The sequence below is a fragment of the Pinus tabuliformis genome, chromosome 1_1 (assembly GCF_031772625.1).
Source record: "Pinus tabuliformis cultivar Carrire ecotype Pingquan chromosome 1_1, CPIR1, whole genome shotgun sequence".
Lineage (NCBI taxonomy): Eukaryota > Viridiplantae > Streptophyta > Pinopsida > Pinales > Pinaceae > Pinus > Pinus tabuliformis.
The window spans coordinates 335,429,989-335,453,706 of record NC_142297.1 but is presented as its reverse complement, the minus strand read 5'-3'; the positions used below and the strand labels follow the sequence as shown (position 1 = coordinate 335,453,706).

The 23,718-nt window shown below is 39.8% G+C and overlaps 1 protein-coding gene across 2 annotated transcripts in view; it reads right to left on the bottom strand.

Annotated features, from left to right (window-relative positions):
* The window catches only part of LOC149212926 (uncharacterized), a 261,965-nt gene that overhangs the window by 140,313 nt on the left and 97,934 nt on the right, over positions 1-23,718 (bottom strand). For both annotated transcript variants that reach the window (XM_089391933.1, XM_089391932.1), the window contains exons 8-10: positions 17,371-17,482; positions 11,670-11,774; positions 10,550-10,653 (exon numbers count right to left, since the gene is read on the bottom strand). In XM_089391933.1, coding sequence (XP_089248059.1) covers positions 10,550-10,653; positions 11,670-11,774; positions 17,371-17,482 — 321 coding nt within the window. The remainder of the gene's footprint in view (positions 1-10,549; positions 10,654-11,669; positions 11,775-17,370; positions 17,483-23,718) is intronic.

Sequence of the window (23,718 nt, the reverse complement as noted above, 5' to 3'; positions counted from 1 at the left end):
AAAACCCAGAAATATCTCAAGCCAATTCCAGCTGACCCAGGAATCACTAAAAAGTGTGAATAGCCCAGCCAGTCATTTTTGCGCCCAGCTAAAGGAATATTGTTGAAGATGGCTCCAACCTCTACAAAAATAGATGAGAATTTCTTGTGAAATATCCTCTGCAATCAGCACTCTTTCCCAGTTGAATATCCAACAAAATCTTCAATACTAAGCATCTACGCATACTTTATAAAATAGCCCCTACGCAAGCAGAAAAAAGGAAATACTTGGCCCAGAAATTTCCTCCAATCTCAGCCCTACAAAATGGTGCAAATCTTTGTCTCTAGCTAAGAGAAAAATCCCTGCAAAGGCTTGGATCCCGTAATCAAAGGAAGTTGCTCCAATTATGTGTTGTGGTTAACCTCTACGCTGAGGTAGTGCGAATGACTGAGAGAAATCCCTACAATTAGATCCTGTGAAAGCCCTGAACTAGACTCCCCAAAGCCTCACTAGGGAGAGTCGAGACACTCAAAGTTGTCCAAAATGAGGAAGAGTTTTGCTTGAAACCCTTGAGCTAAACAACGATGCTCCTCTTGTGCTCAACAGCCTCCAGGAGAGAATTCGATGTGCAAAAGATGTGAAATGGTCACCTCCTTGTGCTATTTATAAGTACTGCTCATCCTCCCTTCGTGGGACCCTCATTTCACTAATTCAAACTCCCCTTCTATCTTTTCCCTTCTCCTAGTACGAATTTCTCAAGGGGGATTCGAATTCCCTTTTTGGTGGCCCCCACATTCCACTAGAAAACCAATTATTTATTTTTCTCTAATGTTTGTGGGTTCCTTTTTCCTACAAAATTTCAGTGGAGCTTCCTCAACCCACTTTTCCTTAGTATCCATGCCAAAATTGCAAAAAATGAGAATTTACTTAGCAAAAATTATTTAGTGGGGATATCACGTTTCATGTATAAAAAAAATTTAAAGAGTGAGCTTGACATTGAGCTGCCTTTCCTAAGCACTACTTTTTACTACATCTTTGCCTTTTTCTTTGAGTGTTCATTTAATTGAACAAGTCCTTTTTTCTTTAGATATTCATAGACAACCATGGCACTAGGAGCAATAGCCTCATGGCAAAGTAGGATTCACTAGGATAATTTTCAAACTCTAGAAAGGTTAAGCAAAAAAACTCATGAAAACAATGACAATACACCCTTGTGAGAAGCATCTCTAAGATAGTTACCCAGATAACAAGCTCAACGGATATTCTTTGGTAATAAATTCTACTATACCTTTCATCATAGTATTTAGTACATTCCTCTATGATAGGTAACACTACTTGACAAGTAACTACAATTGACATGTAGTAGATGAGTAAAGAAGATATAAAGATAATCATCATACAGCATAATTACTAATAATTGTCTCCTTGATAGATGGTGTGTATATTTTTTATATATGCTGTTTTTGGGTCACCTATTTATAGTCTTTATTTGTTCACAACATTGCTACTTATGAAGACTATATTACCTCGCTTTTCATTTGTACTGGCTTTAAGCTCCTCCTTTTGTATCCTTTCATTTTGTGGGTCAGCACATTGTGCAATCTTGGCACAGAAACTTGATATTTAAAAAGAAACGATCTAAATTGTTGATTTGGGGTAGCATCGGATGTGCTCTAGCCATGAAAATTGCTGGAGAAGCTAAAGCACATGAGATCCCCAATACCCAGAAATGGTTTGGGGAAATTCTACACAGTGAAGCAAATATTAAAATACTTAATATTTTCAATGGGTTGCTAAGTCTAAACTTAGGAAAATAAAAATATTAATGGGTATTAATATAAAACTGGGTTAGAAGGCTCTAACAGACATGGATCAAGCCAAATCTAATCTTAGCCATTTATTAGTGATGTAATCTCAGTGGTTGAAGACTCAACAGAAAAAGTATAAGAGGAGGCTTAAGGGTCAGTTGGAGACACAACAGAGTGATCAGCCAGTTCGATTTTTCTAGAGCAGAGTTTGCTAAGAGAAATCGTGTTGGAAATACTGAGAGGGGGGGTGAATTAGTGTTTCTTTTCAATTGTTACTTTTACCAGTTAGATCACTTATATTTAAAACACAAAATGAACAATAGGAATAAATGGTTTTATTAATATAATCTTTACAATGAATCAAGTACAATGTATATAGGGCTCCAAACTTAGATGAAGACACCGATCTTCAAGCTCCCAGGCTCCAACTAAGCACCAACTTGGACTTCTGTCAGGCTCTGACCTCTAAGGCACCAACCCTATCTTCTCAAGGCACCAACCTTGCAGTTAGAGGCTCCAACCTGTTGCCAAGCACGAACTTGGACTTCTGTGAGGCTCCGACCTCTAGGGCACCAACCTTGCATTTAGAGGCTCCAACCCCTAGGGCACCAACCCTTCTCTAGTATAGGCTCCAACCTGGTTTCTTGAGAACACCGATCCTCTAGGGCTCCAACCCTATCCTCCAACCTCCATGGCACCAACCTTGTCTTTTCGAGGCTTCAACCCACTGCAATACTTCGCCAAGATATGTTTGGTAGTAACTCACGGCTCCCAAAATCTTCTTCACTGAGCCCTGTCAATCTTCAACTTCACTGTAGGCTTCCACACTACACTATCAATGACAACCTTGTATTCTCAGAAGGTGTCACCATTGCTCTTCATTGTACCCAAGCAATTTCTTCAAGTCACCTCATGATGGCTTCAATGCATCATGGTCTCCAAGACTTCAAGGGATCTTCAACTAGTTCTCCCAAGAAATGAAGGCTTTTCCAAGGTGTGCTCCAAATACTTGAGAACGCTCAAAAGTCCAAGAGATAGACTTCCAAGGATATCTTTGATAGCGCTTCCAAAACACCCTTTACTAGTGCTCCAAGCTGCTTCCAAATTAACTCCAATAATCCTTTCAAGACTGTCTCCAATGGTGTTCCAAATTTAGACAAATATGCCTACATTATATCAGCTCAATAAGTATTCAATAAATCTGCTTCAACACAAAAATTCTTCAATGAGGCTGCTCGAGATCTGCTACAAGATTGCTTTAGATATGCCTCAAAAATTCGTTCCAAGAGTCAGCTTCAAGTCCCCAAACATATTCTCAAGGCCGCTTCAAAAATGTCTTCAATGGATGCTCCAAGAAACCTTTTATGTCAGTTCCAAGTGCAAGGATGTATGCACTTAATATGATGCTCAAAACAAGTCCAAAGAGTGTGATGCTACTACTGTAATCTAAGCTTCAACAAGTCGAACCTTTTTTTCAAGATGGCTGTCCTTGAGTTAACTCCTAAGTTCTCAACAATCCTCCAGAACCTCTGCCCTTACTATTACTGTCTCCTTATTTCAGTGAGGTGACACCTTGGATGTGGCTGTCATATGATGCCACAAACACACAAAGCAATCCTTAAAACTTTGGCTTCCACAGATATACACACATGTCCGTGATAGAACTATTCTGAGGTCTTCACTTCTTCCACTGAGTTGTCCACTCTTCCTGAGCTTGAAGCCTTGAACAAATCCGAGCTTGTAAGTGACACTGGTCTTCTTAGACAGCTTCAAATTATCACAGAGATGTGAATTGGAGGGCAGTCTTTACTGGTACGAGTTCTAGATTTGACTGTCCAAGCCTCTTCACAGTTCCGGCCTCTCACAAGACTTTGTCACAGGTTTTGCTGCAATGAAGATTGTCCTAGATCCGAGCTTGAGGCAAATAAAACAGGTCTGAGTTATGTATATTTAGCTTTGAGTGATAACCCAACACAAAAATTAGCCCAAACATTAAACTTTTATGTCCTCTCGGCCTCCTATAATTTCTGTGCCTTTTCTCTGTGTTTTTTCACCGAAATTACTTGAGGAAAACAGAGGTCCGAGCCTCTCTTATATACCCTTTCCGTCCTTGAAATGAACAGTCACGTCCTCTGTTTGGAGGCCGACTTGTGTAGGCTGCTCAGGTCAGCTCCATGTCCAGATTTAATAAATTAACTTTCAAAATTCATAACTTTCAAACCGCTTGGAATTTCGGGTTGTGTAAAAGCTCATTGGAAAGGCAAAATTATGCTCTAAAAGATGGTCTAGGTCTCATAATGAGATTCTGCCTCTAAGGAGGTGAAAAATATTTTTTAATGTGACTGATCGTTATTTATTGCAGAAATGATTAGGACAGTATGGGCTTCTTCTTTGTCACCAAGTGTTTTTAAGTGAGGTCTCCACTTGTTATGTCTTTAATCATCATGTCATCAAGTGATCTCTAATTCCTTCATTTTCCATGTCATCAAATGTAATGTCACCATATATGTCATCATGATAGTGCAGTGATCCATTATGAACAATAGGCATCTAGGACAAGACTTCTTCTTAGTGGCTTGACATCTTCATTCATGGTATCCTTGTCAAACAAGAGTCTTGACTATCATTAGCCATCTCAGGAATATTGACATCACGGTCAATGCCATAATGACAACCTAGATTAACAAATCGAACCAGTGATCAGTTGCAGCAAGGGGCAGTGAGTGCATAGAAGAGAGGCAAAGATAGTGCCAGAAGAGCAGCGCAGAGGCAGAGAGGCAGACGCAAAGGCAGAGAGGCAGACGCAGAGCCAGAGGAAGCCACGCAGAGGCCAACAGTGACTATGCAGAGGGCCAGAGGGCCTGCGTGAGTGACGCATAGGCTGCAGAAGTGACACAGAGGGCTAGAGAGGTTGCGCAGAGCCTCAGAGGGCTGACGCTCATGCTGACGCAGAGGCCAGGAGGGCTGACATAGTGTCTCAAAGAGGCGTTGGAGAGGGTTTCGTGGAGCAGAATTTTGAAATATCTACTTCCGAAGAGAGGTATTACTGCAAGATTATTTCTCTGTAGGGTGAGCCAGTTTGGCACCCAGTTGTACTCAGAAAAGCTGCATAATAATAAAACCCTCATAACTGCTGCACTGGTTTTCCCAAGTTGGGTTTTTCCGTGGACGATTGTCCAAAAATAACAGTGTCCCTTGTGTGTTTGTCTATTTCTTTCAGCTGTTGACCTGTAGAAGGTTGAGACTGCATTGTGTTTATTTCAGTGTTTATATGGTTAAATAACTTGTTCAGTAATTAACAAGTAGGAGAAATAAACCAGATAGTGCATAAAAAAATTTAACGTGTTAGTCTTAGAAATTTCAACATGGTATCGAAGCGTTGCAGATCACAGGAGAGCTGAAGGTACCAGCTGGATCAAAGAATTTGCAGCAAAAACAGTTGTCCCGAGTGACAGAAGTTGTTCCTAAGCAGAAAGCAACAGAGAAGGGTTGACGCAGAGGGCCTGGGCCCTGCGTCATCAATTCGAGCCAGAGAAGGGGCCAGCGGAGAAGCAATGAGACGCAGAAGAGCCACATCATCTTGCTCAGCCAAGTAGGAGTGACGCAATTGGCTAGTGGAGCGATTTAGCCACTATCGGGATTGCACAAAGCCTAGAGGCTCAGTTCTTCAGTTGTTGGGGCATAGGAAGTTGTGGCCAGATTGAGTGTGAAGCTGGTGGGGTGGTGTTGTTGTTGAGGCAGAATACCTAACGGGACAGAACCAAGGTAGAAGGGAGTTGCTACCTAGGCGGATTTCTAGCCAAGAAATCCAAATTAGTGTTGCAAGAGCAAAGGAGATGGGAGAGGTGCGATTCGACTATTGGCAAGAGGATTTCCAGGAGGGAAATCGAGACTCAGAGGAAGTATAACAGAGAACTTCCAGGAGGGAAGTAGAGACTCTGAAGGAGTCTAGGAGAGGATTTCCATGAGGGAAATCGAGACTCAGAGGGAGTCTAGAAGAGAACTTCCAGGAGGGATGTAGAGACTCAGAGGGAGTCGAAGAGAGAACTTCCAAGAGGGAAGTAGAGAGTCAGAGACTCAGAGGAGTCGAAAAGAAGAGCAGAAATGGCCATGAACGGACTGAGGGATTGGGACAAGCTGGACGAGGCATCCAACTTTGTCATCTGGAAGGCCAGGATCCTGTCTATTCTAGATAGACATCGCATCAAGGCCTTCACCTTGAGAACCGTGGCTATCCCAGTCAACCCAACTAATAACAAAAAGTATGAGGATGTGATGGCCAAGGCAAAGTGCATAATCCTTGATGGGGTCAAGGATCATGTAGTTCAGCATATTGCTGAGAAGAATACGGCAAAGGAAATGTGGGACACCTTGACGAAATTGTATCAGGGCACTTCCGTGTAGAGGAAGATGCTACTGGAGAATTAGTTGCAGTCATATCAGATGCAGAAGGGGGAGCAGATAGATCACTTTCTCAATAGATTGCAGGAGATTCAAGACCAACTGACTTCCATAGGGGCCACGTCGAATCAGGAATTAATGTTGAGGACCGCCCTGAATGCAGTCTCCACGGAGTGGAAGACATTCGTCCAAAGCATTTTGGCAGAGCGAATCTTCCAGATTGGGAAGAACTATGGGTAGCTCTTCGCCAAGAAGAGATCATACGGCTGACCAAGGCGGGAAGTAGTGGCAAAGGAGCCCAGGTCAAGAAAGAGGATGAAGAAGATGCAACTCTGGCATCTACATGGCAGCAGGGGAAGAGGAAGAAAAAGGACCTCTCCAAGATAAAGTGCTTCAACTGTGGGGAATTGGGCCATTATTCAACCCAATGTCCAAGGAAGAAGAATAAAGGAGAGGCGTCTGACTCCAAGGCAGCGCCAACGAAGGCAGAGAAGGAGGTAGAGGATGATGATGATTGTGCCATGAGTGCTCATGTACCTCTAGAGAAGAGCTGGGGTAACATCAAACTGTAGTCAAGAGGACTACAGGAGATGAGGGGCAGGATCCTTGAGGTATCCAAACTCTTGGATCATATCCAACTACGGGAGCCCCGAAGTGACAGTAGCAGGATGGTGGATGTCGGTAGAAGCGGATGTGGATGAAGCGGCAGAGAGTGCTAAAGTGCAGTAGTCCCAGGCAGTGCAGAGAGGGTTCTAGCAGTGCGAGAGGCACAGAGGTGGTTGCAGTAGTGCAGAAAGGCACAGAGGTGTTTATAGCAGTGCGAGAGGCACAGAGGTGTTGCAGCAGCTCAGAGGTAGCAGAGGAAGCACATGATAGTGGCAGAGAGAGCTTCAACATTGTTGAAAAATCTAAGGGCTTAGTTGTTAATGATTTCTCTGACTTGATAACTACTTGTGAAGTGAATTCAATTTTTAGATTATTCAAAACATGAACTTCTATATGTTAGTCATTATTAACTTCATCAACCAGCTACCATGCATAATAATCGAAAGAACAATAACTCGAGATATAGGCAGCAGCCAGGGCAAAACCTCTCCAAACTTGAGAGGAAAACCCACGGTAATTCTTCATATAGTTTCTCCTCTTGACAAAATTTCCAAGACCAATACAAGACCCTTGAGACCAAATGACTCCAAGATCAAGGCTAGGATCTCTTCTTACTGCTGCAACATGGATCTGAACTGCTATGATCTGATCCCTTCAATTGGTTGTCTAGAAACCCTTATTGCAGTACTAAAGCTACTGTAGGTTCTCCATGTGTAAGTGAACAGTTTGCTCTTATAATCCTTCTCTTGCTTCGCTATGGCAATGGCTCCTTAATAGCCCAACATCCGAGACATAGAAGCAACTTTTGTTACAGCAATAGATTAGGATTGTATGACGACCCTAACAGTGATCAGATTCTTCGCACAGTATCATGACCTCCTTAGCTTGCTAGACCCTTGATCTAGGAGCCTTTATGCTTCCAATACTACTGCCCTTCAATTAGACTAGAGATCAAATACAAAACATTATAGAGAGGGCTTGCATGGTGATGCCCTAATTCCGCACGCGTGGCAATCTCCTGTAGCTTTGATTGTTGTCATAGACAGTATTTAACTGCGGCCCTTTGCTTCTCCTTATCTTCGCACTTATGGTTAGGATCCTACGCATAGATATGAGACCCAAAAACAGTGATAAGGCAGGCAGATTGGATGATGCCCTTGCTTCGCAAGTGGCAGACTTCTCGTGGTGTTGATTGTGGTCATAAACACACTGATATGCGGCTTCTCTTTACACTCTTGAACAGTAGTCTTTCGCATGAAGATTGAGACCCAAAACCGTGATATCTGAATGCTTGAGGAGGAGGGCTACTTATAGTATTTGGGGCCTCCATTTCAAGCCGACGTGAACAGCCTTTTAACCGACTTCAAGCAGACGTGAATATGATTTACGCCGACGTGAACATTCATATATAAATAGATATGTGCCGAAAATACATAATTTCTTTTTCAATCGTTTGGAGGGATTATCTCGTAGCTCTTTTGATCTTGCCTTTGAAGGAGTTCTACCATACGATTATGCCCTTGATCTTGAAGTCATGCTTGTACATTTTTCAAGTGTATACATTTACATAAATGACACAACCTATCACCTAGCCTATAGCTCATAACGAGAGCAACAAATATTTTGATCATGAAGCCCATGATTCAAATAAACTAAAATTTGCTAGATACAAATTACATTATTTACAATGGCTTGTGTCATTATGAAGACCGAACCTAGTTACACTTTCTTCAACAAGCATCAGGAGGGTTTCTAGCCTGACAAGGATGTCAGTAGTTGGGTAGATCAGTTACCATCGTCTCAGTAACTGAGTTGTAGTGCAGCAGTAGCAACGGTAGTGCTATTGGCAACACGATGTTACATGAGGAGAGAGGGTTGCAGTGCAGATGCAGTGTTGGGAGAAAGGACCAGCAATAGCACAGATGCAGAGGAGCTGTCGTACAGATGTAGCAGTGGAAGTGGGAGAGCCATGGGCAGCAATACAAGATGCAGTAGTGCAGAGGATGTTGGGCAAGAAGGCCAAACATCAGCATAGATACCGGTGCTAAACAATCAAGGTGATGCTCAGTGGTGGAGTATTACTAGAGCACATTCCTCGCTAAGAGGGAGTGTTGATTTGGGGTAGCATCGGATGTGCTCTAGACATGAAAATTGGTGGAGAGGCTAAAGCACATGAGATCTCCAAGACCCAAAAATGGTTTGGGAAAATTCTAGCCAATGAAGGAGATATTAAAATAATTAATATTTTTAATGGGTTCCTAAGTCTAAACTTAGGAAAATAAAAATATTAATGGGTATTAATATAAAACTGGGTTAGAAGATTTTGAAGGACATGGATCAAGCCAAATTTAATCTTAGTCGTTGACTAGAGATGTAATCTCGGTCATTGAAAACTCAACATAAAAAGCATAAGAGGAGGCTTGAGGGTCAGTTGGAGACACACCAAAGTGATCAGTGAGTTCGATTTTCTAGAGCAGGGTTTGCTAAGAGAAATCGAACCAGTGATCAGTTGCAACAAGGGGCAGTGAGTGCATAGCAAAGAGGCAAAGATAGTCTCGGAAGACCAATGCAGAGGCAGAGAGGCAGATGCAAAGCCAGAGGAAGCCATGCAGAGGCCAACAGTGACTGCGCAGAGGGCCAGAGGGCCTGCGTGAGTGACACAAACGCTGCAGAAGTGACGCAAAGGGCTAGAGAGGTTGCGTAGAGGGTTGAGGCAGAGGCCAGGAGGGTTGACGTAGTGTCTCAGAGAGGCGTTGAAGAGGGTTTCGTGGAGCAGACTTTCAGAATATCTGCTTCCGAAGAGAGGTATTACTACCAAATTATTTTCTCTGTGGGGTGAGCCAATTTGGCACCCAGTTGTACTTAGAAAAGTTGAATCATAATTTAAACCCTCAGAACTACTGCACCGGTTTTCCCAAGTTGGGTTTTTCAGTGGACAATTGTCCAAAAATAACGGTGTCCCTTGTGTGTTTGTCTATTTCTTTCAGTTGTTGATCTGTAGATGGTTGAGACTGTATTGTGTTTATTTCAGTATTTATATGGTTAAATAACTTGTTCAGTAATTAACAAGTAGGAGAAATAAACCAAATAGTGCAGAAAAATTTCTAACGGGTTAGACTTGAAAATTTCAACATAAACAAGGTGTCATTTATCTAGTACATAACCATCCCATCGTCTAGACTCCACTAAAAGCTTGACAACTTTATTTTGCTGATACAAAGTTCGTATATCAAAGTTTTAAAGCAATTTTTTTCCAGAAATACAAAAAAATCTGCCTAGCCAATGATAATAGGACAGGATACTCTTATATGCTGCACCATTTAGACAATATTCAATGCCACTGATTTTGCATTCCTAACTTTATTCTAAATTTATTTAAGGATACTCATATCCTCAAACAAGTATTACATAAGCTGCAAGATATAAATACAAATTCAATAAGAAAGGAAAGGATTGATAGTGTCAATAATAAATGCAAACAATCACAGCCCATGGGGAGCAGTTCAATTGGTGATTGCCATGTTATAAGTATTATGTAAACCATGAGATTCAAGGTTCAATTCCCCGTAAGTGAAGCCAACCAAAAAAAAAGCAAACAATGACAAGGAACTGAATCAAGACAAATGACATCTTTCACTGAGGTTTCCAACCTATCTCACATTTGAAGAATTTTGAAATAAAAGACTAGATAAATAAAACCATAGAAGAATCTGAAATAACTTAGAATTTAAAGGTAGAATAAGAAAAAGAAATACCGGTAGCAATGCATCATCAATGCAAGGAACATAAAAAGAGTTGGGATGTATGGCATTTTGTGAATCCCAATATGCACTGCAGAGTATCTTTCTGCATCCTACACCTGCCAGTGTGAAAACCAATGCAATGGTTACAAATGAAAAACTTCCTGTTATGGTGGACAGGTGAATCTATCTGAACGCTACTGTCCGCTACTGCTTTAAGTCTCTGCATAGTCACAACTGTGTTTGAACAATTAAAAAATGCAAAGTAAATATAAATAGTTTTAACACAACTATAATTAGTGCTAATTTTCACAAAGAATGGTTATCCAGTCTCTTATGATTTATCTGTTAGTAGCTAACCCATTCACATCAGCAATAAACTTACACCATTCAATCAAGAATCACTTCATCAATCCAAGACAAGTCTCCTCATGAAACAGTATCCCTCCCAAGACATTTTGCTCCACCAAGATCACATTGTGTCCAAGAGAAAAGAACAAGAGAGCTAGTGTTCACTTATTAAGAGAGAGAGACAAGTGATGTGAAGTGGGATGACCCAAATGAAAGTGACTCCCCTCTATATACATGAGTGTAACCAAGTCACTTTTCATTGATATCATCAAATTTTGTATCGATCCTTTCAGATTAGTGAACAATGATGCAATCAATCCCTCCACTTCTACTTCAAGCATAGATGCAAATGCGATAATGCCAATGTCATCTTTGTTTCTTGCATTGGTCTTCAATGACCCTTCATCTTCCCTCAAAGGCACTTTGTACATATACTTGGGTCATATAGTTTACGTTTAGCCAGTTTTGAGTTTACCTCCCCCTCACTCTATTTTTAATGTTTACTATGTTCAGATTGTTTTAGCAACTTTGTATTTAGCTACATCTTTAATCTCTGTGGTTCTTCTACGCTAGTTATTCTCTATTATGTTGGGGACAGAATTTGGAGTCCAATTGACCTACTCTGGTCATTCATGGAAATTAATATAGTTTATCTTTATGTAAATAAGAAGCAATAATCAGGAATTAACATGATATTTTTATAAATACATTGACAAAGTCAATCACAATGAAACAAGAGCAATACAAATTAGGCAACTCATTTTTTAAATGGTTAAATTATTACACTTTTGAGGAACATCTATATCAGTTCTTAGTGGCATCCACCCCCAGCACGATTGGCACTGCAAATGAGCAGTATTCTCATCACAATGAAAACGCCCACCTGAACCTGCAATAAGATATCACCAAATTACTTCAGAACACCAAGGCATAGCCAAATCCTACGAAGCAGATTATTCTTGTGAATTTAACTTTAATAACAATCAAAAAGACCTTATGGCCTCTTTGCAATCTCACACTTGCAAACAATAATACAGCAACCAATGAACAATCCAGATTAGAAATTGACCTATAATAATACTATCATGCTCAGCAACCTATGAACAATCCAGATTCAAAATAGACCTGTAAAAATGCTATCATGTTTGACTCAGACACTGAATTTTCATTTTTAGTCTGTATGGCAAGAAAACACATTTATTGCAGGTTAAGAATCAATCAAAGAACTTTTTGGGTTATATATCTGTGATGGTATTGTTGAACCTCGTATATCCACTCAGAACCAGCAGATTGAATCAGTATTCTTCAGAGTTTACATTCTTCTAGAAGTTTATGCCTAGATGGAAAGTTGGAAGATACTTTCATGGGAGCATCATGAGGACATCTTCCAAGGAAAATCATAGTTCACCATTCACTTTCCTTGAGAGAGAAAACAAACTAGTTTTCAGTGCTGATAGGAGGCATATCAGATTTATATGGAAGCGTGCCAGCACTGGTATTCATGTGTGATGAGGTATATTACTTCTGAAGCTATGTCCCAGTGACATACAAACAGTGGAGAGACATGCAGAACAGGCTTGTTCATCAAGCAAAGTCAAAAACCTAACCAAAGATCAACTGTGACATTGCTTGGAGGACAACGTAGCTAGTATATGACTTAATGTTAAGCGCCTTTATCAAGAATAGATCACAGATAACTTATAATTCAGCTCTAGAAGAAGGTGCCCCCATTCTTTCTATTTTATGAGATTATACTACTCCTGTATGATTGCTAATTGACATGTGTAAAACACTTTTGAGACTGATTTAGAATTGACTAGGTTCTTTTCCTTGGCATTATTCTTAGCATGTGGAAGCACAACCATTGGGCTGTTTTGCATAACAATAATGTTAGCCTCTTATAAGTTGTCATCATTATCCTTGATGAGGTGTTATTCTTATCTACAGATGAGTTGTCAATGTGTTCTAGATATAGAGGTGGTTACATCCATGTACTATATATCGATGCCATTGGATGAATATGTTTATGGGATGGCTTAAAGCCTTTTCCACTGTCTTACTTGTCATGTCTCATTGCATAATTTAACAAAAAGAAGTGTTGTCCTTTGTTGATTATTATCCGCATGTGGGTGCTGTTTTGAGGAGTTATTATTAGCATGTATGGCACTGTCAAAGGTGCTAATTTTAGCATGAGATCAACATGCTTTTGTGACGGTTTTGGGTGTTTTTCATGTGGTCTACTCTTACCAGATGCAGGGATTTCTTTTGGAACAGTTACGGTGCTATTTTTGAGGGGAAATTTCAGCATGTTAGGTGCTGGTTTTAGACTAGTTGTGCATAAAGCTAGGCACCAATTTTGGACTGTCCATAGAGAAATTGCATCTGTTTTCCATTGGTGGAAAATTCCAAATTTAGCCTTCTAAAACAGAGTTTTTCATTGTAAAATAAGCTCCAAGCTGTAATGTACTCTTCTAATTATTTGCCCAAGGGAGGACAAAGTAGCCTATCCAACCCCATAGGTTATAGTCATTTGTAAAAGGGGAAATCCATTATTCAATATTATTGGGGTAACATTAGGTAAATTGGGGTAATTGGAGAAAAAATTGTGAAAGAAATCAAATTTTCCACAAAATGAAGGGAAAATTGTTAGCCCCTCAAATTAAAGAGACCCCAAACGGAATCTACAAATAAGAGAAAGGAGAATCATTTTTATCATCATGGTTGTTCAATATTTATGTTTAGTGAGTTGAGGCTCTTGAAGGTTTTAAAACCCTTTTATTTCTGATTGGCTTTGGTGATGAAAGATTCCACCCTAGACAATCCCTCTCTCTATTACGTTCAGCATAATTTTCTGCGGCATCTTTCATCTGGCTTTGGCAAGCAAGGGAAGATTTCTGTTAATTATTTGGTTTGAGGAGCCACTTTGTAGCACCATGATATGTCTGAGGGAAATTCTAGGGCAGCAAAGTCCCCATCTGAGCAGCAGACAGCTCATTTTGAGGCACCAGAGTCTGTCTGGGGCAGTTTAGGGAAGCAAAGTCAGTCTACGCAGCAACAACCTTCTTTGTGGATACAGATTCATCCAAGTAAGAGATCTGAGACAGCAGCCTTCCTTCTAGTGCTCGTCTGTGGCAGCACATGACTTTGGAGGACAAATTGTGACAGCAGACCACCGTCTCTTGAAGCAAAGTTTCTGAGATCCAATGAGGGCTGTGAACCAAGTTTCTAGGGCATTGGTTGAAGCAGCAGTTCTTCTGCTGAGGCCCTATTGGGACAGCAGCATCCTTCTGAAGATTGGGCAGTAACTCTGGGGTAGTGTAAGGATTAATTCCTCTGACGGCAAGGTGTTGTGGCACTCTTCAAGCAGTGAAAAACAATTTTGCGCTTAGCAGAGGTATAATATAAGTCTTCTTTGGCAACAAGGTAGTACCTCTAGGGTTTGTAAAAGACAAAGGTAGTATTTTTTTGCTTTTAAAGGTCTTTTGTGGATGAAGCACTCCTCACTTCTAAATCATTACTACTTGTGGAGAATCAAGATACATAACTCATTCTCTACTTTTACTCTACTAAAAACACCTCATTGGGGATATGATTTATGAATGACTTTGCAACTTCTACGTATTTTCATGGTTGGGGTTTATGGATGCACATGATTTCTTGAGTAGGTGGTCTCTCTATGTCTTGTGGATTTGTTTATAAATGATCATTTAGTGCAAAAGTACTTATCTACTGGAAAGAGTGCATTCTCTTCACATTGTTCTTGGATAAATCCTTCCTTTAAACCCTGAAAGGATTTGTAGTGGATAATCTTCCTTTGAATTTATCTTGAAGTTTGTAAAAGTAATATGTGAATCTTTTAGGGTTAGTAGTGGACAACCTAAGTTATCACCCTCGATCTACTTACACTTTTTTAAGGGAGTCGTTAGTTGACCCCATACACCTTAGAAAATATAGTTGACGCTAGTCATAATCCATATCCACAAAATCAATTATGTAAAGTCACACATTCATGAATTCATGGAAACCATTGTCTCTTGTAGCAAAGAGACATATCGGGGATTTCAAAGGCATTCAAGCAATAGGAAAAACATTTTGCATCCTAGAGTAGGGCTTGCACCCTAAAGAGCACAGGGTAGCTTGGATTCATGTATGAAGGCTTGGAGTTGGCTCAAATTCACATAAGTTGCAACAATGTTCATCCAAGGGGAGTGGACATAATAGTGTACATGAATTAGGAGGATTGATGAAGCCTTTAGAGGCTTGTAGGTGGAGCACTGGACACACCTTGTGAAGTTCCCTCCTATTTGGAATCTTGCTTCTTGTAGCACCTCACATATGTGAGCCTACATGTGCTTATTGTAGGCTGCTTGTTAAGACAATTTCCAACATATGTATGGTTGACCCCCCTTACTTCTCATATATATAAGGAAGGCGAAAGTCTTCCACTAAATCATCATTCTAGTTCATTCTTGTGTTACAGTTCTGATTAAGAGGAACGTACTAGCTCTCTCATCTTCTTTTGTACTTTATCCATCTCTCTCTCTTGGCATCACTAGGATTTCTTATCTTCTTGGATCATCTTGAAGTCTAGGATTAGGGTTTCATCCCTTGGAGATTTGGGGATTAGGGTTTTGAAATAAAACCCTAGGTTGTACTTGGAGAAGAGAAGAGGTGATGTCTTTCCTTGAAGAAAATGCTTGAGTGATTCATGTTTGTTGAATCTCCTTGGTGTGGCCTAGGGTTTTCTTCGTTTTCCCTAGCAAAGGTTTTGGAGAGCTAAAGGATTGTACTAGCCTTGTCATAAGGCTACAATATCTACACGAACTTCACCTTTTCCATGTTAATGAAGTTTTCAGCTGTCTAACACTTATGTAAATCACAGGTTTGATTTTCAGTGATCTGTATCCTTCATGGCTTGTACATTTCAACTACATATGTCATGCTCATTTGACATATGTTGAGGGTAATTGATTAACAGTGTAAATGAAGATAACGGCTGTTTTCTGCTGTATTTACAGCTATAAATAAGTGTTTTCAAATCTGATTTATGCATGATAAGATTACCCTAGAGGGCTAAACGCTATCAGAACACTTAGGTATCCTTTCTCTTGGATTGCCTCAATGGTTAGGGTTGTTAAGTATGCCACTGCCACTGCTCTTTTGATTTTATTTCATAACAGCCCTAAGGCTAAAAGTTCATAGGGTTAAGATCTGGAAAAACTTTAAGAAAAAGCCAAAATTCTCTTTTGCATTGAAACTCTTGAATGCAGAAATTTCACCAATTTTCATTCGAATTTTCATCAAATGAGCTTTCCTTCGATTAGACGATTCATCATTCTTCATTACTCTATTCATTCATTTTGTTAATGAATCTTCCTTCAATTAGTCAATCCATCATTCTTCATTACTCTATTCATTGATTTCGTTGAATTTAGATCATATATATTCTCTATATGTTTTTCCATTTAATTTGATTATTAGGGTTAACATAAAACAAGAACTTACTAGCTTCAAAAAATGCAAATATGATAATCTCAACACTATTAGGTTTTCCTACAGTAATTGTGGTTTTCAAAAAAACCCTTAATGATTCACCTTGAACCTAACCACAATTTGTCTTACAGTGACCATTTGATTTATCGCAAAATCTCTTATTTGGATTAGATCTTTAACAGTTTTGGAATTCCTCCACTCTTGGATTATTGAGTTTTATGACTGGGCCTAGAAGTGCGACGAACTAATCTAGGAGGAAATGCTGCCCTCTTGATTGTGTTTTGGATCCATTTCTATCCACATAGAATCATCGACTACTGGAGAATATGCAAAAACTGAGCTAGGATTATTGAAGCCATAGTGTGTTATGAACCTTACAGTCCATTGATTATGCATCCATAAAAAAAAGGAATGAAGACCCATGAATGTAATCTCTGAAGGAAAAGAAAGTTTTCAGAGGAATTTCTAAAAATGCCAACTTTATAGCAATCAAATACTTGCAAAAGGTAGTTTCATTATATATTTTTGGGATTAAAATTCGTTGTTAGATAGACACCTAGCCCAAGGGGTAGCTCAATCGGTTGTTGCCAACATCGCTAGCTATTTGGTTAGTTTCATGCCATTAGGTGTCCAATTCGAATCTTCCTGGATGAGTTGCACAAGTATGTCTCAACAGATTCACCGGTGATGGCACCCATGAATGTGGGGAAATGTCCCTTGGCTTTCACCTCGAGCTTCTCCTTGGATTTATTAATAGAAAAAGAAAAAAGAGAATAAGAAGATAGCCTCTGTTACCCATGAAAGTTGATACAGGTAAGTAAACAAACAGCAGGTTACTAAATAAATCATCTATCATTATTTTGGGTTATTTGTTGCTTTTCAGTGAGATAAAAACAAGAAATTACATTTCCCATTTGAAAAATCCAAACATTTAAAATGTAAAGAAAAAAAAAAGAATTGAGGAGGCAGTAGTGAGGTATGTGAAATAATACCCTGACACTGTAGACATTGAGGTTGGATCTCTTCATTTGAACTCTCGTCATTACTTACACTTCTTGAACTGAAGGTAGATTTTTGAGAGGCGATATTATTGCCTATTATCATCTAGAAACATATAGAGACTGAATTCAATTATTTTCCCCAAAGCACATCTTTACCAATGAAAGGAAAATTAACAAATATAACAATTTAAGTAGGATATCAAGCATAACTGCATATATGTGAATAAAACATAGAATAATAATTTGATCCATGAAGTACATTAGATAAACCCAGTAAGTGCATAATTCAAATATACGAGGAAATTCTTAACATAAATTGTCAATAAATTCCTGTAAAACATTGAAAAACACAGCATAGAGACATCAGCTATCACTGGAAAGACAGCAAATTTTTGTCATTGAAAACTTGTTGCCTAATAAATTTGACTAGGAAGTTTAATTCACTTGTATCCGGACCATAGTCTATTTCTCACATTTTAAGATATCGCAGGGTTTAGATGGTCCTTTTATGGATATTGCCCTGTTATTTCCTTTTATCCTTCAATGTAGATGCAAAATGATTTTTATAGACCATAAAAAGTAGCAGCAAAGCAATGAACTTGCGACAAGAAAAATCGAATTGCTTGGTTTCTCTTGGCTGTACATGTTTTACATATATCCTATGTTGTCTTCAAGATTCTTCGTATTAACCCCTAAATTTGCCCCTTACAAATTTGGAGGGTTAAGGACCAGCACATTTCATTAGTCTAGACGTTAAGAGATAGATACAGATACAGGTTGTGTTGAATGGTGTTGTCATTGATGCCAACATCAGTGATTGAACATTCTTCATATTTGTCATCAATTCGAAGCTCCATTGCTCAAAGCCCCAGGAAAACCGCAAAAGCCCCACACATGTTGGACCGTTTGGGGATGAAGATCAAGACCATTGTCATTTGATTCTTTTCGTCATGCCAATCCCAATGGTACGTGTCACACCACGAGAACCCTCACGGATTGAGAGATATGCCCAATCAAAGATACTAACCCCATCTTGTGGTCAAAACCAATGTTGCACGAAGCGGGGACGAAACGGGGATGTTTTTTGGAAGCACAGACGCGGAAGCGTCATTTTCCAAAAATCTAGGAAGCGAAGCGTCTGCAAAAACATCTGCTATATATATATATATATATATATATATATATATATATATTTGCATTTATATTCAAAACTTGGGTCTGCTATATTTCTATTTTTTTATATTTTTTTTTGCTATCTATATATATATATATATATATATTTGCATTTTTTTATAATTTTTTTCGGAAGCTTGACACTTCGTACGGCCGAAGCGCCGTCCAAAATGCGTTTCGGTGGTTCGGAAAAAACTGAAATGCGATTCGGAAAAACCAAAACGCATTTCGGGACACGCTTCCTGAAATTTCCACGAAGCGTGTTTATCAGCCCGAAACGCGTTTCAGACGGTGCTTCCCCCATGCATCTGTACGGATCGCGAATCAGGGTTTTGATCCGGGGGGGACATTTCCTGCAACACTAGTCAAAACCCCAAAGGGGTGATGATGTGGCATATATTTATTAGAGAGGTACTTTCTTGAAGTTTATTCTCCAAAGTTGCCTTGGTCTCAAATTAAAGGCTCCAATCAAAATTTAAAATTAAAATGAAACCATGGCACCAAATGAAATTAATTCTCCCTCCATTTCGACCAAGGTTTGGCTCCAAAATTCAAATTACCAAAAAAAAAAAAAAATTCGGCTTCCCCCCAAACCTTTTCAAGTCAAATTCCACGAGCCTCTACACCTCTATATATAGTGACCTAATAGCCCTCCCAAAGCGTATCACATGATATATGTTTGTCTTATCTATGATTTGGAATTGTGACACCAAGCAAATGAGAGGTCGAAACTGAGGTTCTTTTGGGCTTAATTTTGTTTGTTCTTGATTATGGATCTAGCGTTGTTCTGAAGTCACCATCAACAGTAGTGATCAAAGTTTTTAATTTCGTCTGAGCTTAACATTTATTTTTTTTGGAATGGGATTCGTTGGGCACAACTATTTACACACGCACAGATCTTGGGAAACACCTTTTCGTGATTTTTTCTAAGGCACTACGTTTGTTTTGAGGCTTGTTCCACACCCATCGAGGGTATCACTGGCATTGGGTGAAGAATTAAAAAAGAAGGAAACATAAAGAAGAATTGGGCTGGTATACATGAAGCTTAAGGTTATTTGTATTTTGACAATCTTCCTCGCTAGGTGTATGTAATGTACAATAAAGCCTAACATTGATACTTATCTCTGTGGTGGATATATATGCGGTTGATTTCTTATATTTTACATTGAAACATTGAGGTATATCACTGTGATCTCTGGAAACTTGCAGTGCGCATTGGTTGGATGAATTTGTTGGCAGTCTAGTCAAACTATAATAGTTTGATGAAGGTTGACTCTCAAGCATGACGCAAGCGCTTGGTTGGCATGTATTGACACTGAACACTTGCAAATATACATTGTGGTTGACGGGTTTCGTTAGAATTCTTTACATGTGAACATGTGCAACCATCATCGGGGGCCTGGTCATTGAATTATATTTGATTCAACCTTGAATCAATCTCTATGCTCTCTAGGAGGTGGTTCATCTATTCGTAGATGTGCCTTAGGTCAAATAAAGCCACCAAGGTTGTGCACAGTGCAATCTACCAAACAAAGATGCCTATAACGCATTGGTATTCCATTAGAGATGCAATCAATATCTGAGGAAGGCTTGTATTGTTGCAGAGCGATGGCTACATTGCAGGCCTACTTATGAAAGTGTTGTCATATCTACCTAGGGCAGCGTACTACTCATACTGGATGACAATGTACTAGAATGCTAGAAAGTATAATGTTGTTGAATTTTGGTTCTACTAAATTGGACAGTTTGGTCTAATTGATGAACAGAAGCAATTATATTCCTTCAGTAAGATAGTCGCTGACATATGTTGAAAAACCAATAATCTAAGTTGTTATTTGGTATAGTAACTTCATGCTAGGATTTGCTATGAAATATACATGAACTGTAACAGATCTGAAACAGGGTTGAGGATAGAGACTACAGTCATTGTGACAATATCAATAATGATCTAGCATTTTGCAAACAAATGACGTTGTTGCAGGAGCTATATAACAGAAGATATGTTTGACAGAGCCACATATGAGATAGGGTTCTTACTTCAAAGATCGATGTTGATAAAATTGATTGAAATGTCAACACTTGTATTACAGAAATATAGATGATGCTATGAGGATTGGGATGATGCTATTGTGAAAATTCCTACACTAGAATCCTATTGCAACAACTAGTATTATTTCTCCTAATTGTTAATTAATTTAACAATTTATCTGCTACCGAAAATATCGAAATAAGCACACTGCAACCTTCACAAATAAAATATTGCAGAACAATAATGCATTGGAAACTGAGAAATGCTAGCACACGCAAATAAAATATGAGACAATTATTTTTGGACAAATGTCCCCGGAAAAACCCAACTTGGGAAAACCGATGCAGCAATGAGGGTTTTTATTATTATGCAGCAGTGAAATCTGAGTACAATCTAGATGATTGAAACTGGAAATCCACAGCAAGAAAATCTGGGCAAAATTATTGAAGGGAATTTACCCTTCTTCCATAAGCAATCCCGACACAACTTGCCTACAGAAAACTCGACCTCCTGAAGCTTTTGCGTTGAACTGTGCAGTCACTATGACATCTAGCCTCTGACTGGTTTCCAATGAAGTCGTTCTGCCTTCTATCACTGAGAAATTCATCTCTCCATCCCTGTGGAACATCTGCGTAGTCTCTGGATCTGAGAATGATTTTCTCTCCAGCAAATCGAATTGCCCTCTCTAAAGCAACTGCATAGAGCTCTGAACTGCCTCTCTGGGATAACTCGACTCTTTTGCTGCTGCCTCTCCGGATCTGGAAAACTTCCTTTGGATCACTGTCCCTGCCCCTCACTCACTGCTTCAATCTCTGGCTCTCTCCGACAACTGACTGTTGCTACTTTGGAAATCGATCTGCCAAGAAATCGAACTGCTCAAGTGTCCTCTCCATCACCACATCGACCTCCTCTTATAATCCTTTGTTGGAGCACCAACGACTAAGATTAAAACATAATCAATGGCTAGGATCATCTCTGGATCGATCCATGTGAGTTTCTAGATGATTCTCGCCTTGACTTAATTAATACTGATTAATTAACCATATTCCCTAAGTTTAGACTTAGGAAATATTTAAAAATTGGTTAATAATCTAATTAAGTCATTTCTAGGCATAATTTCTAGAAATGATTTCTGAGTTTTGGAGATCTCATATATTCTAGCCTATCCACCAAATTTCGTCGAGTGACAAACATTCGATGCTACAAAAACTAACACTCCCTCTTAGCGAGGAATGTGTTCTAGTGCTGCACTCCCTGCCGGAACACTCTATCTCTGCATCCTCTCTTGTCACGCTACTGATGTCTAACCGTACTACCCACCAACCACTACACAACTCTGATATGCGTTGCATATGTTCTGCTGTTGACACTGCCATACTACTGCCAACACTGCATCTGCACTGCAACTTCCTCTCATATGTTGTTGCTGCAACTGCAACATCTCCATTTGAAAAGCATCCAAAATACTAAATTAACTCTGATTGTCTCCCGAGTCTCTAACTGTCACTAGCATCTACACTGTGCCAACTGCACTACTGCCAACTCTGCACTGCACTCCCCAGCATCTGACTACTACTAGTATCTGTAACTGTCACTCGGTCTCTGACTGCATCAACTACCACTGATCCATCCTGCTACTGAATATTGTGGGCCCCTATAGCCAGGTAATGATCCATGAGGTGGACTCCTCAAGGATCCTGCCCAACTGTAGCACTTTGGGGCTACAACACCAAGTCACCCCACCTCACTCTTGGAGGTATATCGGTAAACATAGCAAAGTCTTCCTCCAGCCTGGAGGAAATCCTATCGATCTCTGTTCAAGTTGCCTACTGATCCTACTTCTCCTCCTTGTCCTTCTTCCAGAGAGGACACTGGGTATTGTAGTGATCGAGCTCACCACACCTGAATTACTTGACCTTTTACATGTCCTTCTTCTTCTTTCTCTACTCCCCCTGTCCTTGACTGGGACCCTTTGATGCGAGGGCCACATTCTCCTACTCCTTCACTATCTTCGATCCGTTGCTGCTACCATTGATGAAGCTCTTTAATAAAGCTCATCTCAACTCCTCCTGCTGCAAATTGGCCCACATTCTATCCCAGTCTAGTAGCCTATCTCTGTCCAATATGCTTTGAAAAAAACTTGCCAATCCTCTAAGACGCTATTGAGTGTAGATATGGAGTAGCACCGGATGTGCTCTAAGCGTCAAATTTTGCAAGGAAGCTTGGGCACAGGTATTCCAAAGAACCCAAAAAGCGTTTTGGGAAGTTCCACCCAAAAGTGATTTTATGTTATGTAAAAAATTAGTTAATTTTAGGTTATTGTTTAATTTTAGGTTTAGTTAGATGAAAGGGCACGATCATAAGATCATGCCCTTTCCCAAAGGGTGTCCGTGGCGGTATATAAGCCAGGAACCCCATTGTAATCAATCATCATCTGTCGATTCATTTTATTAATAAATTATTTTTATATATCTTTCTGTTATCCAGAAGTTTTTACACTTCATCTGGTATCAGAGCCTCCCACGCTGCCAGTTGCTAAAGACAACTCCACCGTCCCTGACTGCATTACATCATCCACCCATATCTCCCTGCCGCCAATACTCCACTGTCAACGACACCTCTGCTTCCATTGTCACCGTGTTTCCCATCCGCACCTGACTTCCTCGTCTGACAACCCATACAGACCACAATTCGGTGAACACGAAAAAAATCTGAAGATTATACATTTACGGACCTGTTACAACTATGTTAAGGTATCTCAGACCGGTTACAACTGCGGCAAGGTATCTCGGACCTGTGGTCTATAAACCGGTATTGAGGGCTTAGACAACTCGGATTGCAGTCTCGGATATGTGGTTGGGTTAAATTTTGGAAGTGTATACCTCAGTACCTCACACAGTGGCTCAGCTCTGCAATAAATAAGTTGACCAATTCTAAATATCTGTCAACCGTAATCCGTTTCTCCAAACCGCACTGCCACCGTCATCCGTCAAACGTTTCTCCAAACCGCACTGCTCTGCTGACCCCGTGCCCGTCACTGCTCTTGCCGCTGCCCACAGTCCCTCCGTCCTGGCAGCCTGCGGTGATAGGTAACGAAATATATTAGCTGTTCGATTATTGCCTGCGGTGATATACGC